This window comes from Populus alba, chromosome 4, assembly GCF_005239225.2.
Source record: "Populus alba chromosome 4, ASM523922v2, whole genome shotgun sequence".
NCBI lineage: Eukaryota > Viridiplantae > Streptophyta > Magnoliopsida > Malpighiales > Salicaceae > Populus > Populus alba.
Window position 1 is genome coordinate 4,535,841 of NC_133287.1, and position 15,630 is coordinate 4,551,470.

General features: G+C 34.6%; 2 protein-coding genes and 1 long non-coding RNA gene across 3 annotated transcripts; 1 reads left to right on the top strand and 2 right to left on the bottom strand.

The window, feature by feature from the left end:
- Positions 1-4,396: 4,396 nt before the first annotated feature.
- On the bottom strand, positions 4,397-10,010 carry LOC118033093 (glutamate receptor 2.7-like). Its single transcript, XM_035037931.2, has 6 exons — positions 9,495-10,010; positions 8,090-9,378; positions 5,946-6,273; positions 5,617-5,685; positions 4,942-5,270; positions 4,397-4,816 (listed from the first exon to the last, which is right to left on the bottom strand). Exons 1-6 carry the CDS (start codon positions 9,805-9,807, stop codon positions 4,397-4,399), a joined length of 2,748 nt encoding a protein of 915 aa, XP_034893822.1. The 5' UTR covers positions 9,808-10,010.
- A 3,228-nt stretch (positions 10,011-13,238) lies between these two features.
- LOC118033094 (uncharacterized) lies at positions 13,239-14,116 on the top strand. Its single transcript, XR_012169634.1, has 3 exons — positions 13,239-13,681; positions 13,772-13,846; positions 13,937-14,116. It is a non-coding gene; the product is annotated as an uncharacterized lncRNA (long non-coding RNA).
- A 305-nt stretch (positions 14,117-14,421) lies between these two features.
- On the bottom strand, positions 14,422-15,371 carry LOC118033068 (glutamate receptor 2.4-like). The gene is made up of 2 exons (XM_035037912.2): positions 15,011-15,371; positions 14,422-14,884 (listed from the first exon to the last, which is right to left on the bottom strand). Exons 1-2 carry the CDS (start codon positions 15,336-15,338, stop codon positions 14,595-14,597), a joined length of 618 nt encoding a protein of 205 aa, XP_034893803.1. The 5' UTR covers positions 15,339-15,371; the 3' UTR covers positions 14,422-14,594.
- Positions 15,372-15,630: the final 259 nt, after the last annotated feature.

The following is a 15,630-nucleotide window of genomic DNA, read 5'->3' on the forward strand; positions in this document are numbered from 1 at the left end:
TATTTTTCCAAAAAACAAAACAAAGTTTGATATAGACTTTGAAAAAAAAACAAACTATAATCATACTTAAAAATAAACTAAAATCCTAATGGTATTTCAAAAAAAAAAAAACTCAATATATTTAAATTAAATTAAAAAATCCATAAAGTGATACATATAATATATATTTAGCCCTTTGATTTTTGATTAAATACACTTACAATATACACACACACTTTGAATCACCAAATAAATAAATTCATTTAAGATAAGATATAACTCCACCCTAAAACAATTCTGGGTAAGATATCATATAACATAAGGCCACTCAAGGCCTGTCATAATTCATATTGGGGTTCTCCTCAAATTCACCTTTTCTATTCCAAAATAATAGTAGTGAGAAAAGGATGCTAGAGCGCCCTGAAAATGGCTAGAATTGGGTTAAGGAGGTTAAAAAATATAAAGATTGAAATTTGACAGTAATTTGTTGACTAATGAGAGCCCTTTTGACAAAAAAAATTTAATTTGATGAAGAAAAATCCAAAATTAAATGTTTATGGACTCAATTAAATTTTATTGAAGGTTTAATTGAATTTATAGAGGGTTGGATTATAAGAAAAATTGATTTTGAATTCAATTTGGGCTTTAATTGGAAGAAATTAAAGTTCTAGGGTCATATTATAATTTTTGAGAGTTGATTTGGTTAAATCAGGGGTTTAATTGCATAAATATTGAAGTTTGATGGCCAATTAGGGACTTAATTGAATAAATTCGAAACCAAGGACCAAACTGGAAGAGGTGCGTAAATTGAGGGGATGTTATTGACAAAATCAGGAGCCAAATTGAAGAAATTGGAAGTTTATTGATCAATTGAGGGTCAAATTGCATAAATCAGAGACCAAGAACTAAAGTGAAAAAAAACAACCAACTTCAGGGCCGACGATTGAATTTGGTAAAGATGCAATTGAATTGGTTTTTAAAATCAAAATTTACAATTTAGGACTTGATTGAACAAATCACAAATTGAGGATTGATTTGGAATTTGGCACAATTTTGCTGCCATTTTCTTTTAAATGAAATGACGCTTCTTGTCCAAAATAGCATCGTTTCATCCACTGTTCATTGAAAAAAAAGAAGCCTAAAACGGTGCCGTTTTGAACGGCATTGTAGGTCTACTTCTTCCCTGGACGCACGAGTTAGGGGAAGAAGAAGCAGCAACCTTCCCCTGCATTTCTCCTCTCCTTCTTTCCTTGAAACTTCAAAAAAACACCGACCACAACCCCACTTGCCTAATCTTTGCCCACGGGTCAGTAAAAAACAAAAGGGACATACCCCTTTGGCGGCTGCATGGTGGCCACCTCGGCTACCCTACCCTTGCGTCATGATTGGGAAGGGGTAGGAGGCCTCTCTCCCCCTGTTTTTTTTTTTCCTATAAATACAGGGGAAGAGAGAGCATAAGGGAGGAGAAGAGAGGAAGAAAAGAAAAAAAAATTGAGATGAAGAAGGGAAGGAAAATAGAGAGAGAAAGAAATAAAACAGGGGAAGAAACAGGAAGAACCGTCACCTCCACCTTCCTCGCCGCCGCCACGAGAACCGTCTTGAGCCGTTGTCTATAGCAGCTCCACCGCCAACTGAGGCAAAGGAGAAACTAAACTGAAACAAAGAAAAAAAAAAGCAGGGGAACCCTTGGCCGCTTCAATTCTGCCACCTCCCCAGCCACCAGCAGTTGTGTTCTAGCACCTCCACCATCACTAGCAGTACTGTGAGCCACCACATGCCAGCCTCCTTCTCTTTCCCTTTCTTCTTCTTCTTCTTCTTCAGGTCTCGCCACTGTTCACGTTGCATGTGAACAGTGGAGAGATCCACTATTTAATGGGCCGACAACATCGGCCCAAACCAAAATGGTTGGGTTGGGCCTGCCAAATTCTAAAAATTGCAAAAATTTGTTTTTTTGAAAAATTGTAATTTTTTGTCTATTTTTCTACAAAATTTTTCTTAATATTGGTTTATATTTTTATACCATAAAAATACAAAATCCGATATTAAAATACCCGGTTTTTGTCAAAACATAAAAAAAAATATTTTGTTTCATGCATATGGCCAAGTCTCTCAAAGTTAAAATCATATTGTATTTTCATACAACAAAGAAAACTTCAAAAAAATAACTTTTAGCATGCATTTTGGCTTTAATAACTAGTTTATTAAAGTCATGATAATTTAGCCAATATTTCAAAAATTCCAAAAAAAATATTTTCTTTTGTTTTAGTATCAGGGATTACAAATTTATACATAAAACATATTCCCGATATTAAAAAGGTATTTCTTTTGACGACATAGAACAATTAGGTTTTTACCTGATACGATAAGGATCTCTTTACAGATGAAGACTTTTCTTAAACCGTAAACAGACTGACAATTAGAAACCACAACAAGACCTTAGATTTTATCAGACAACAAAACAATGTATCTTATCTTAAGTAGGGCGTAGTTGGGGTGCTAATACCTTTCCTTTACGCAACTAATTTCCATACCTGATCTCTGAGACCAGTTAGGGTTCCCAGTGACTATAATAATAGGTGGCGACTTCCATTCAAAATTTCCACGGATAGAAAACAAGAATTTCTTGTCTCCCTATATTTTCTAGATAGACTTACATATACTTGAGAGTGAACGATTCACTGTGACGCCGCACACATGCGATAAGGCCCGGCAAGGTCATTTAAGGCCACTCAAAGCCAAGGCCGCTCCAGTCACACAAGCTCATTCAAGTTCAATCACAAGTTTATAAAGAGCAAACAACACAACCACACATATTTTTCTTCCTCCTTATCTTTCACTCTTTTTGCTATACTTTTTTTTTCTCTTGCAATTTACTAACTTAAATGTGTAAGGGTTTTCTTATTCTTAGAAGATACTTGTTCTTGCTAGAGAACATGGAACAACCCAAACTAGACACTTCAACCTAAAAAGTAATTGACAAAAACTAAAATCCAATCTCAATTTTTAATGACTTCATAATTAATATGTAAAATATCATAGTCATTAAAATTTCAATTTATCCTAAATTTTAAATGTAAAAAATTATGTTCAATCTTAATATGTAATTATATAGGCGCTCGAACTTATCTGATTTTCAAAATTGAGTATTTAATCAAACTTTTTATTTCTTACAACAAATTGTTAATGGATGAGTGTTAGTTAAGTACTGTTGATGTGTCTATTACGTGATGATATGGACACTTACGGGCTAATATTATTAATGAGATGCCACATCAATATGTAAATAAAAGAAAAAACTCCATCCAAAACCAATTTTAAATAAATTAGGAAAAAGTTATTTAAATAAATTAAAATACACACACACTTCTAATTTTCTACAATGTTTTGGAGGGGTTTTTTTTTCTTTTATTTACTTATTGATGTGGCATCTCATTAAAATATCATTACTAAATGTTATCTTAAGTTAAGTTCTAGTGTCCATATTTTATTTAATTTATTTTTCTAGAACTTGACTTTCAGTCCCAAATGCGTTTTTCTAAATATTTCTTGCTCCCTCCGGTCTCTTCGATGAACTTAGAACGATTCCTTCCTTTGACCCGTTCCAATAATTATAAATAGATACCCTCATCCCTCACGTCAATTGCGTTAACAGATTCCCAAAATCAGAGACTGGTAGCAGAATTCAGGTCTCTAAACTTCGTGAAATCACCATAGCGATCGTGTATTAGCCCAATTAACAGACAGTCACCGAAATGATTTAAACAAATTATTCATCACCTAATAAATTCTTATAAAATAATTTATGATTGATAGAAGTGTTAAAAAAAAAAAAAATACTTTTGACAAGTAGAAGAGACCAAGAAAAAATAAATAGTAGAAGAGACCATGATCGCGATATGGCAAATGGGTGCTTCTGTATCATGGGAGCAGCCCAAACCCACATGGAAAAACTTGTTGGAAACCAAGAAAAAATAAATAAATAATAGAACTCAAAGAAATACTCTTGATATCATGTAAAAACAAAATGAAAATTGTATATTTCATGTATCTCACAAAAAAGTATTGAGGATATTTATACAAGCCTATACTACTACCCCAATGGAAAATACAATCAAAGGATTTTTGTTACATATATTTGGCCACAAATCAGTCAAAGATAATTACTTGTGTCTCTAGGTTTGCATCTTTCACATATTTACTATAGTTTGGAGATGTGTTTTGAACCAGACCTGAAGTGGCCAAAATATCCAAATCTAACCAGTATATTCATATCAGCTCATTCACACCTTGCAGTACATATGCGAAAAGAGAGCGTCAGACCACATTGCTGCTTTTTTGGGTGTCAGAATCTGGAAAATTTACAACTTCAATTTCAGCTGGTGATGAGGAGAGACGATTCTCTGGAGTGTCTTCAGGATTAGAGAGAAGAGTTCGATTCATGGATATCAGGGGAAGGATCAGAAATTGGAGATTCTCCTGGACTCACAGTCTCTCCATGATAGATATACCTTGCTAGAGCAACTGTTTTTTCCCAAACACTCTTATCACTTGGAGTTGCATTGCCTCTGTCCTCCACTTCTTGTTTATAGTAGTTTTTCAGCAATTGAAACAGAAATAGGAGAAAACAAATGGTCGAAGTAGCACCGGTTATAGCGTAGATACCCCAGAAGCTTTGCAGGCTCAAGCTTCCAGTTATATCATTGTCAGTTGCATTGCTGAAGCACTCTCGCGACGGAGCAAACCACTTGTCTTCCAAATGTTTTAGTTCTCCATCTTCTGATAGCTTCAGGATCGCTTTGGAAAAATCTGCGGCGATAGGAGAGCCTTTCTGAAATACCTGGAAACAGAATCAGAGCAGTATTCAATCAGTCACTTATGCAGGGAAATGCATCTTTGAAAGAGTGCTAGTAATTGCTTGACTATTTAACTGAAATTTTTTATGGTAATCTGTCATGAACTCACAAAGCCTAGTCCACCAAATCTGTAGGTAGGAGTGGTTGCAGTATATCGCTTGCAGTGATGACCGATGAAAACTTTCTCATATGGGAGTTCGAGAAAGGCAGCAGATATGGAGGCACTTTCAAATTCCCCTTCATAGTTGTATTCATAGCCAACATTCTTGATGTTCTCTGGTTTGAATCCTAGCACATTCTTCAGATAATTCCGTACAAATGAATCTCCATCACAGCCAACTTTTAAGCTGCTCCTTTTCAGCCACTCAATATCGGTAACATTTGGCTGCAGACGTCGGACAGTCAGCATTGAAGAGAGACTGGCAGTGTAGCTCGAAGTTAAGATCTGAAAGTGTTTGAATAGTAAACGTGTATGAGAAGAAAACTGATAGAAAGAAGTAGAAGAGAAAATACAGAAACTGTTGTATTGAATTTTGATGAAAGAAATGAATAATCCTGATTGCATACATTCCATGCAATCGTTACACATATTTATTAAAAAATAGAATAACAGAATTCCAAACTTATAGCATGTAATCATGCTATTATCTGTTAACATCAAAACAGAAAAACAAACTCCTAGAGACTAGGACAATGGATTATTATTAGCAAGATAATTAGAAATAACAGAAAGCAAAAGACTCGTTGACAGCTCCTCCAATGACAGCTTTAGAAGCAAACTTCAACAAGATCAATACTACGAAAAGCCACACGAGAAGAACCACTCTGGTGAGGTTACTGTATATCTTCTCCCCTGCATAAAAAATTAAATCTTATGAATTTTCTCTACCATAGCTATATAAATGTCAACGATTGATTATAATGTTATCTCATGCAGTAAGAAATGCAGCTGCCAAAGCTGGATGAGATGCATTTTCTCTGGTGCACACTTAAGACACTTGTGTGGATAGCACAATAAACTATTCTAGTTTTACTGTTTCTCGAAAGCAACTTACTGTGTGCAAAATAAAGAGAGGAGAAAGTAAACCAGAGAGTAAACTATTCTAGTTTTACTGTTTCTCGAAAGCAACTTATTGTGTGCAAAATAAAGTGAGGAGAAAGTAAACCAGAGAGCTGTGCCAATCTGATTCTTCCATGGGCCGTTGAATTCAGGATTGGTGTGATGCTCCAAGAACCACACTATGAACATTGTGAAGATCAATACGGCACCAGTGACCAACCACATGTCCTTTGTAAACGGCTTCATAAACATCCATGCTGACTCTTTAGACACTTCTGGAACTATCATTGACAATCCTGATTCTGCATATGGTTGAGTAAACTCAACCTTTTCTGCTCTCCTGGCTAGTATGGTTACATCGCCGACAATGGCATCGTATGTCTTTTTAAAAAAAAAATCAGCACAAAAGATAAGCAAACTTTGTTATATAAAAAGCCTTAGAAATAAATATATGTTATTCTAGGTAGAGAAAAATTAAATCTACCCTCATGGGAGGTTACATCTATTTCTTTTATAGCTTTCGAGGTCCGTCTTTTTCATGAAATGAAAAAGGTTCGATATAAGTTAAATATCTATATTTTATCATGTTAAAATATCACTAACTTATTAGAATAGAATATTTTTAATTTATTAAAGGAAAATATATCTAATTATGGATCTAGAAATTTACCAAACCCACACAAGTCTGAGCTCAGTACTTGTCTAAGGCTGAAGATTATGGGTCTAATGATTCTCTAGACCCATACATGTTTGGGCTCAGCGCTTAGCTGAGCCGAGAGATGGTAAGTCCAGAGGTTCATCAGACACAATCATGTCTAGAATTAGTATGCAGTTGAGTCTTGAGATAATGACTTGATAATTCAAAAAAGTTGTATATATTCGGGCTCCATACACTTTGATGAATTAAGTAATACTCTAAAAGGCGTAAGAAAAGTACTATAGTTTTCCCCACGTCTTTTTTACATAAGAGTTTCACTGTGCACAGTGAAACTCTTAACTGTTTTTTTTTTTTTTTTTTTTTAATTCAGTTTGTTAATGTGAATTTTTTTTTATTTAATTATCAGATTTTCATGACATGGATCTCGGGTTTGACGGGCTAACCTGGTTTGACGAGTTAACCCAGAATTTTTTTTTGCTTTTTTGCTTTTTAATTAATTTTTCTCGTTTAGTTTAGTTTATTAATTTTTTTTTCGTTTAACTCGTCGATTTTTTTTTTTCTATTTAGTTATCAAACTTTCATGATGCGAATCTCAGGTTTGACAGGTTAACCTAATTTGACGGGTTAACTCAGTTGATTCAGATTTTTTTTTTTAATTTTTCCTCATTAGTAATAGGCTTATGTCTTTTGTTTTTTTTTTTTAATTTTTTTTCGTTTAATTTAGGTTGTTAATATTCAATTTTTTTATATTTAGTTATCAAACTTTCATGACATAGATCTCAGGTTTGACAAGTAACCTGGTTTGATGGGTTAGTACAATTAATTATGAGTTAACCCATCAATTTTTTTTTTCTATTTAGTTATCAAACTTTCACGACATAAATCCAAGGTTTGACTGGTTAACCTAGTTTAAAGGGTTAACCCAGTTAATTCAGATTTTTTTTTCTTTTTCTTCATTAGTTTTTTTCTTTTTAATTAATTTATTTAATTATCACACTTTTATGACATGACCTTGCAACTAGACCCGCATCCAAGGCTATTGGGTCTGGTATTGCAGCTAGACCTACTTGATCATGTAAGTTTAATGTTATTATTAATATTAAAAATATTACTTTTGGATCAGGCGTTATAGCCAAACCCAAGATTCTTAGATATAACTTTGCAGAAAGACCTAACACTTTTAAATCTTAACTTTTTTTTTTTATACAAAAAAAATAAAATTAACCTGCGCCATCTAGTTATTAATCTAAACTTTGTTTATTTGTTCAAAATGGAGGACCAGGAAAAACAAAAAAAAATGTTAATGCCGGCTTTAGTTTGCAGCAGCAAATTATATTATTATCATTCCTGTTATTGTATAAAGATGTCAGTCTTGTCAGGTATTGTGATTAAGGGAATCACTTACAAACAAAAAATAAGACATAAAAAAATGGAAGCACAAAATAAATATTTAAGGATTAGAATAAAGCTATCATCTGTACTGCGTCATATGATCATCATCGAGTACTTCGAATATTTAGAAGAGGATCAAGTTCTTACCTTGTTGTACACGTGATGCACCAGATCATCATAGGTGCCATTGTAGGGAACAAATTGGTAAGGCAGATCATAACCCAGAACTTCTCGCACCTTACGGAAAAGTTCAATGCAGAAACCATTATATTCCTCTTTACCAGCAGCGTTTGTTGATACTTTCACAAACGTCTCAAATGAGATCCTACCAGGAACACCAATAATCATCCGCTTTGTATCAGTAGGCATCAACCAGCCTTTTGGATTACGTTGTAGGTCTCCCGGCCAAATCACCGGCCCTTTCAACCTTATAGCATCTGTACTATTTTCAGCTCCACCTTTTGCCACCACAGGTTGGTTTGAGAATCCAAACTCAGGTATCCAGAAATCTAGCTCCCTGCATCCCCTTCCAACCACATTCACAATCCTCAGCATAGGGCTATGCAACAACTCACCTGCTTTGACATTTATCTCGCCGCTTAAACCAACAAAACTTGTTGTAAATATGTTATCCAGAAACGATTTTGGACTGCTAGTGTTACTAGACAGTCTGTCCATGGCCTGAGTGATGATAGCAATGCTGTCATGTGCTCGTAGAGCATAGAATCCTGGCTCATAGTAACCTTCCTCTGGATATTCAGATATGAATTTCTGCCGGAATTGGGTAAGAAAAGTTTGGTAGGAACTTGTATTATCATAATAGTAGTTCTTAATTCCCAGAGCACCTTCCATGGAGTGGATAACAGAAGTGTTAACTATGTCCAAGAAACTTGTAACTCTATCTGTAAGTATCCATACCATGTCATTTCCTCCAAGTCCCATCTTCTTAGCTTCTCTAAACAGATGAATCATCATGGGCAACGATGACTGGAGCACGATAAAAACCCGAGATTGTATTTTTTCACTTAGTAGTTTTGTCAGTTCTTCTTGAACAGCATCTTTTGGATCAGATACGAAGGAAAATGGTGGAAGAACCAAGTTATATTCAATCTCTGAACCAACATCTTGAAGAGCCTTAGATAGGAGAGCCAGCATGCCATCACCACCATATGCATAATCTTCGTAAACAGTTACAACCCTCCAGTTATAAGATTGAATAATTGCTGCAATGCATTTTATTTGGTTAGAATCACTGTGAGCCATTCTTATCAAGAAAGGCCAACGAGATGATGCTAATGGTGGTGTTATGGCAGGTGCAGAAAATGAAATAACTGGAACTTTAAATTGGCTTCCAATATCAGCAACTAAAGCTGCCTCATCCCATCTTTCCATACCAATAATCACTTCCACTTCATTCTCTTCAATCAACTTTTCAGCTGCAAGAATAATTCATGGAGCAACATTAGTGTAGTCACTCTTGTCATGGCTAAACGTTAAAAGTACATGGAACCAGATATCATAAAGTGAGACCAAAAAAGAAGAAGAATATTACCAGAAAGAGCAGCTTGAAGTGGGCTACTCCGGGAATCCTGAAAGTAAAGAGACAGCTTGTGATTTGGTGACCCATTGTTGAACTTTCGAACTGCTATTTCCATTGCTGTTTTCTCTTCTTTCCCGGTTCTTGAATTGATATCAATGATGGCGCCAATGTTTGTAACTTTACTATCATAGATGTCTTTACCTCCATGTGGGAGAGTAGTGACTAAAAAGGAGGCAGCTACAAGGAGCAGAAGCCAAAATTTTGGGAGTTTGTTAAAAGTAAAGATAGGGAAAGTCATTAGAGCAGTTTCTTTGAAGCACATCATACTAGTCTTGGTAGTTTTGTTGTTGAAGTGATAACTTCTACTACATGCTTTTGGTTTATAGCATTTGAAATATGGTGATAGTCCGTGATCGGAGAGGAAGAAAGACACGCAATTTCGAGGAATTTACGCGTTATTTTGAGAGGAACAAAGACTCGGTTTGCTTGGAGCAAGTCAATGCTTTAATGAGAGAAATTAAGTACTCAGCTGTGTTTCATGATAAAAGAGAAGAGGCTGTCCTACAGTTCTGATAACGGTATGTATACTATCTATATAACGATAAAAGAGAAAAATAAGAGTTTGGGACATGTATGTGGGTTAATGGTTATCAGTCATCCACTGATCCTTACCTGGTACTTATAATTCCACTATTCATTTAATTAACTTTTCGATCTACTTGATGTTTTGCAGATGTTCTTTCGTACGAGGTCAGCCTTTGGATTTGATCTCAGCTTTGGAATCTTTTTTCTTAGATATTATTGAGATTGGAGTTTTTGGGGAAAAAAAAGTGTAAATATTATTAGTTTTGTCTATTACAAGAAGCAAGATTGGCTCAAATGGAAACATCACAAGATAGACAACCATAACAAACAATACAAAATTCTACTGAATAGGTTACTGCATCAATGTTGTTAATTTATTATATAGGTTGTTTACTGTTGTAAGTTTTTAATTTATTATTGTGGAGTTCTGGTTTTCTTGGGCAGAACCTTGTAGCCATGCAATTTCCTTGCTACTGCCATTTTGACAGCTGTTTGTGTAGAAAATAATTGTGTCTACAAGCTGAATTTTTCATTAATATTCTTCTCTTCGTGGGAGGAAATATATAGACAAAGCTCTGAATAGATAACAATCCTATTCTTGTATGGCATAGTTGCATGGAAAAGTAAAACCTAGCTTGTTTTGAAATTACACAGCAGGAGCTGGAATGAGTTGCCGAGCTTAAAACAGCAATGAACCGCTTGATGTTTTTTAACATAGCCAGCCCAACAAACGTTTTAAATTCTTTGGTCTTACATTTTCCTACCAACAGCATCGAGTGGTCCTCCTTGTCAGCTAGTGTTGTTAACTTCATGGTACTTCTGTCGCATTTCGATTCCTTGTACAGCGTAGTTAAACGGGCTTTAACTTCCAGGATCAATCCTCAGAGGCTTACCTTTCATCACCATGTTAAAATAGTATTTTACAATCTATTTTAGAATAAAACAATTATAATACATCCACATGTGTTCCTTAATACGAATTATACATGTAACATTGATTGATGTCATCAGGCATTGGTGGACGTTCGATACTGAATTCTTACAAATTAATGAAGAAATTACTTATAAGAAAAGAAGTCAATCTCTCTCGGATCACTGTCAAAAATTAAAATAATACGTCGCATCATATAATAAATGAGTATTATATAATTGGAGGGTTTATATTCAATGAAACTGGAGGTGGAATTTGGACAGATGCTGGAGGTGGAATTTCTAAGCATATAATAAATGCTTAGAAACTTGAAGGAAACTCAGCGTTGAAAAGGTTGCCAGAAGAAAGATTTTAAACAATAATTGCCTCCTTGTCTCTTTTGAAGATTGTTGATGTTATTAGAAACTAACTTATGCCCGCACTTTTTGATGAATTGTTGTGTGTGGTCTCATACCATGTGATGGTGGGACCATCACATTAATTAAAAAGAGAGGCAGTTGGTTGCCTCGGTAGGAGATAGCAGAAATTTTAACAAAAGAGAGGAGAAAAATAGGAGAAAGAGAGGAAGTTGAGACAGCTGAATTGGCTGTCATTTTTCTTCAATTTCTAGCCTGTTTATCGTTGGATTGGGTTGAGATTTTGACAGTAGTTTCTAGACACATTACTCTTCATTCTGAATAGTTGGATCGAAGATTAGTAGTGTGGAAGCTGACCGTTTTAACATAAAACAAGGCTGTCAGTGTTGTGAGTTTTTCTCAAATACTTCTCTCTTTAATCTTGTTGTATTCCAAGAATAGATTATTATTGATTATATGTATGTTGTAGTCCATAGTTAAATCTAAGGAAGAACAATTGTGAACCAATTATTTGTTGATAGTGGAAGTTTTTAGATGGACTGCGGTCCCGTGATTTTTCTCGCATCGGGTTTTCCACTTAAAAATTCTGGTGTTGATTTGTGTAATTATTTGCATTATCTTATTCATTGTTTGATTCTGATTTTGTTTGCACAAAGAGGGAAATGAATTGAAACTTGTATTCCGCTGTATTGATTCGGATAGATTGATGTCTGATTATTTGTTTCTAGTTTTCCCAATATAAATAAACGTCAAACATCAGCAAGTTGGAATTTGGAAAAAATGCGGTCAGTGGACATAAATATAATTAATCCGGCAGTCCATTTAGCTAAAAACGAAAGGCACAAGCATTATATATTTTCTATAAAATTTATTTGCCTTTACTTAATAAAGATGCAATCTCTTTTTTCTTTCTTTTCAATTCGTGGATTTATTTAATTAATCAGGATATGTACATAAACAATGTTCATGAGTTAAGAGAGAAAGGAGGGACACCAAATCATATCCTGAGAGATAGTTTATACATCTAAATTCTAACCCTATTGAAAAATTATAGTGCTTAATTGATAAATAACTTCAACCACTATTGGAGTAATTAAGCGGAAATAATTAATATTCATAGGATCCTTGATCTGAGGATAATTTCTTCATCTTCTTTTCATCTTAATTTGATCTTATGTGAAATATGAAAGGAGTCAGGTCCAGTATTCCTATATATCATCCAAAATCATGACACACTGACATGGTCGAGTAACGCATGCAGTCTCACAACACAACGATACCTAATCCTTAAAAGTATGTGTGTGTGTGTTTTACTTTAGACATACACACACACAAACACACACTACATCATTTAATAATTTTATCAACAAAAGTTTTTTATTGGTATGAGATTACCATTCCATCGGTGAAGATTTTATCGATTAATTCATTGACGGAATGCATCCATCGATATAACGTTCATTGGTAATTCTATCATCTATCACTAATTTTTTCGGTAAAAAAATAATTAAAAACCAATGGTTTTACAAAAGAAAAATACATGCCAAAAAAAAAAATTCCCCACTAGAAATATACCGACGGATTGATTCCGCTTGTATTCCCTTTGGTAGATCACCAACGGAAGTATTTCGTTGGTAATTGTATCATATGCAGTAAATGTTTTCTAACTCTCTGGAAAATACCAACATAATAATTATGTCTATAAGTTTGTCTGTGATAATTAAAAAATATTTTTATGAATAAAATTGTATAGAATAATAAAAAAAAGAAAAATAATTAAACAATTCTATGTTTGGTGCACATTAAAATGAAATTAGATATGGGTGAAGCAGAAGAACATTTAGGAAGAAGAATCAACCTGAATTCTTAAAAGGATTTCTTTGTTTGTGTTTTGGGTTGACAACGCAGTGGAATACTGGGAAGCATTTTTGCTAATAGGATGAGTTTTTAAATTTTGTCAGTTACTAGTTTGCACATATTTCATATGAAGTATAATTAATGAACTTAATTGGTTGTTTATCTTGGTTTCGACTATTTGACAATGGTTTGTACTCTAGGTGGATGAATTAATAGATTTCTGCCCTTCATCTAGGAGAGAAAAAAAGAAAAGAAAAGAAAATGAAAGCATGCTTGACTATTCCTAATTATCCATGTGACAGACATCTTTTTTGTGGATTCTCTTTTATCCTTTTGGTTTTTTCTCAAATTGTATATCTTCTTGTTATGCAGCATCTCTGTCTGCCTTATTCAAACATATTGGGACCGTTGAAGAACCAAGCACGGATGAGCTTATTCGTGAGAAAGTTCTGAGCTTTGTAAGAGATAAGGTTAGAAGATTACCCTAAGCTATGTGTTATGGATGATGTTATTTTGCTTTGCTTTTTCCAGCAATTGAGGACTAATAACTCCATTCTCAGGTTTTCCCACTTAAAGCTGAACTCCTGAGACCTCAGGAGGAAATGGAGCGTCATATAACTGATTTGATTAAAAAGGTATTTATAACTTTACAGTTATTTCTATGAAACTTTAAATTCTGCTGTTCCATTAAAGTATGCATGACTAGTTTGATTTTTTCCTTTTAGAGCTCAGAAGATGTAACCGGAGCAGAGTTCAGAATGTTTATGGACTTCTTAAAAACTTTGGGCATATTTGGACACAAAGCGCCTTCAGAACGCATGAAAGAACTAGTTGAAATAATTGAAGGACAGGCTGATTTAGATTCAGCATTTGATGTGACTCATGTAAGTGATTGTTGGAATTGCGTTCTTAATTTAAGTGCTTCATTGTGAAATATGGAACACCAACTTCCTATGTAATAACTGCAAAATCTGCTCTTAAACAACAATAGAAACTTGTGCGTTTCCTTTCAGAGTAGATTTGTTCTAGCAACTCATAGAATATTGAGGATTAGATACAAGAAAATAATGCCTTGTGGTATAATCCAAATTCAGAGGCTGTTTTTTTTTCCTTGTTTCCTGTATGTATGGATATATAGATAGCTTGATTCTATTATATGCACCATGTAACCTGTAACAGCATGGTGTAACATGCACTCATGCCTCTGGTCATGCTCCTTGTGTCAAAATTAAAGAATAAATGGGTTAGGAAATCTGATGAAATACGCTTTGGAAGCTTTATTATTGCCCCGAATAAGATTAATTCTACCAGAAATTTTAAGATGTGTTTGGTCCACATAGTTTTCTATTTTAAGCTGGAAGATGTAGCCCTTACATTTGTAACTTATCTAAAATTTCCAAGAATAGTATAATCTTCGTAAACAGTCACAACCCTCCTCCAGTTATAAGACTGAATAACAGATGCAATGCATCTTATTTGGTTAGAATCACTGTGAGCCATTCTTATCAAGAAAGGCCAACGAGATGATGCTAATGGTGGTGTTATGGCAGGTGCAGAAAATGAAATAACTGGAACTTTAAATTGGCTTCCAACATCAGCAACTAAAGCTGCCTCATCCCATCTTTCCATACCAATAATCACTTCCACTTCATTCTCTTCAATCAACTTTTCAGCTGCAAGAATAATTCATGGAGCAACATTAGTAGTGTAGACAGTAGTCACTCTTGTCATGGCTAAACGTTAAAAGTACATGGAACCATATATCATAAAGTGAGACCAAAAAAGAAGAAGAATATTACCAGCACGAGCAGCTTGAAGTGGGCTACTCCGGGAATCCTGAAAGTAAAGAGACAGCTTGTGATTTGGTGACCCGTTGTTGAACTTTTGAACTGCTATTTCCATGGCTGTTCTCTCTTCTTTCCCGGTTCTTGAATTGACATCTATGATGGCGCCAATGTTTGTAACTTTACTATCATTGATGTCTTCAGCTCCATGGGGGAGAGTAGTGACTAAAAAGGAGGTGACTACAAGAAACAGTAGCCACAATCTTGAGAGTCGGTTAAAATTAATGATAGGGAAAGACATTAGAGCTTTGTCTTCAAAGCATATCATAATGGTTTTGGCCATACCGTTATTGAACAAGTAACCTCAACATATGAAAAAAAGAAAGTATATGTGGACCGTGATGTTTGAGAGGAGAACGCGAATTTTCCAAGGAATGATGTACGCGTTATTCACACGTCTTAGACTTGGCTTTTGCTGGAAGTATTTAGCAAGGACAAGTTTTTGTGTGGTCATCGCTGCCTAAGATCAGTAGATCACACTGTTTATGTGTGGTCATCGCTAGCTCTCAAATCAGCTAGTCATGCTTGGTGGCTCCCAAGAATTAAAATTGAGTTAATTTCATTTTACCCCTTGT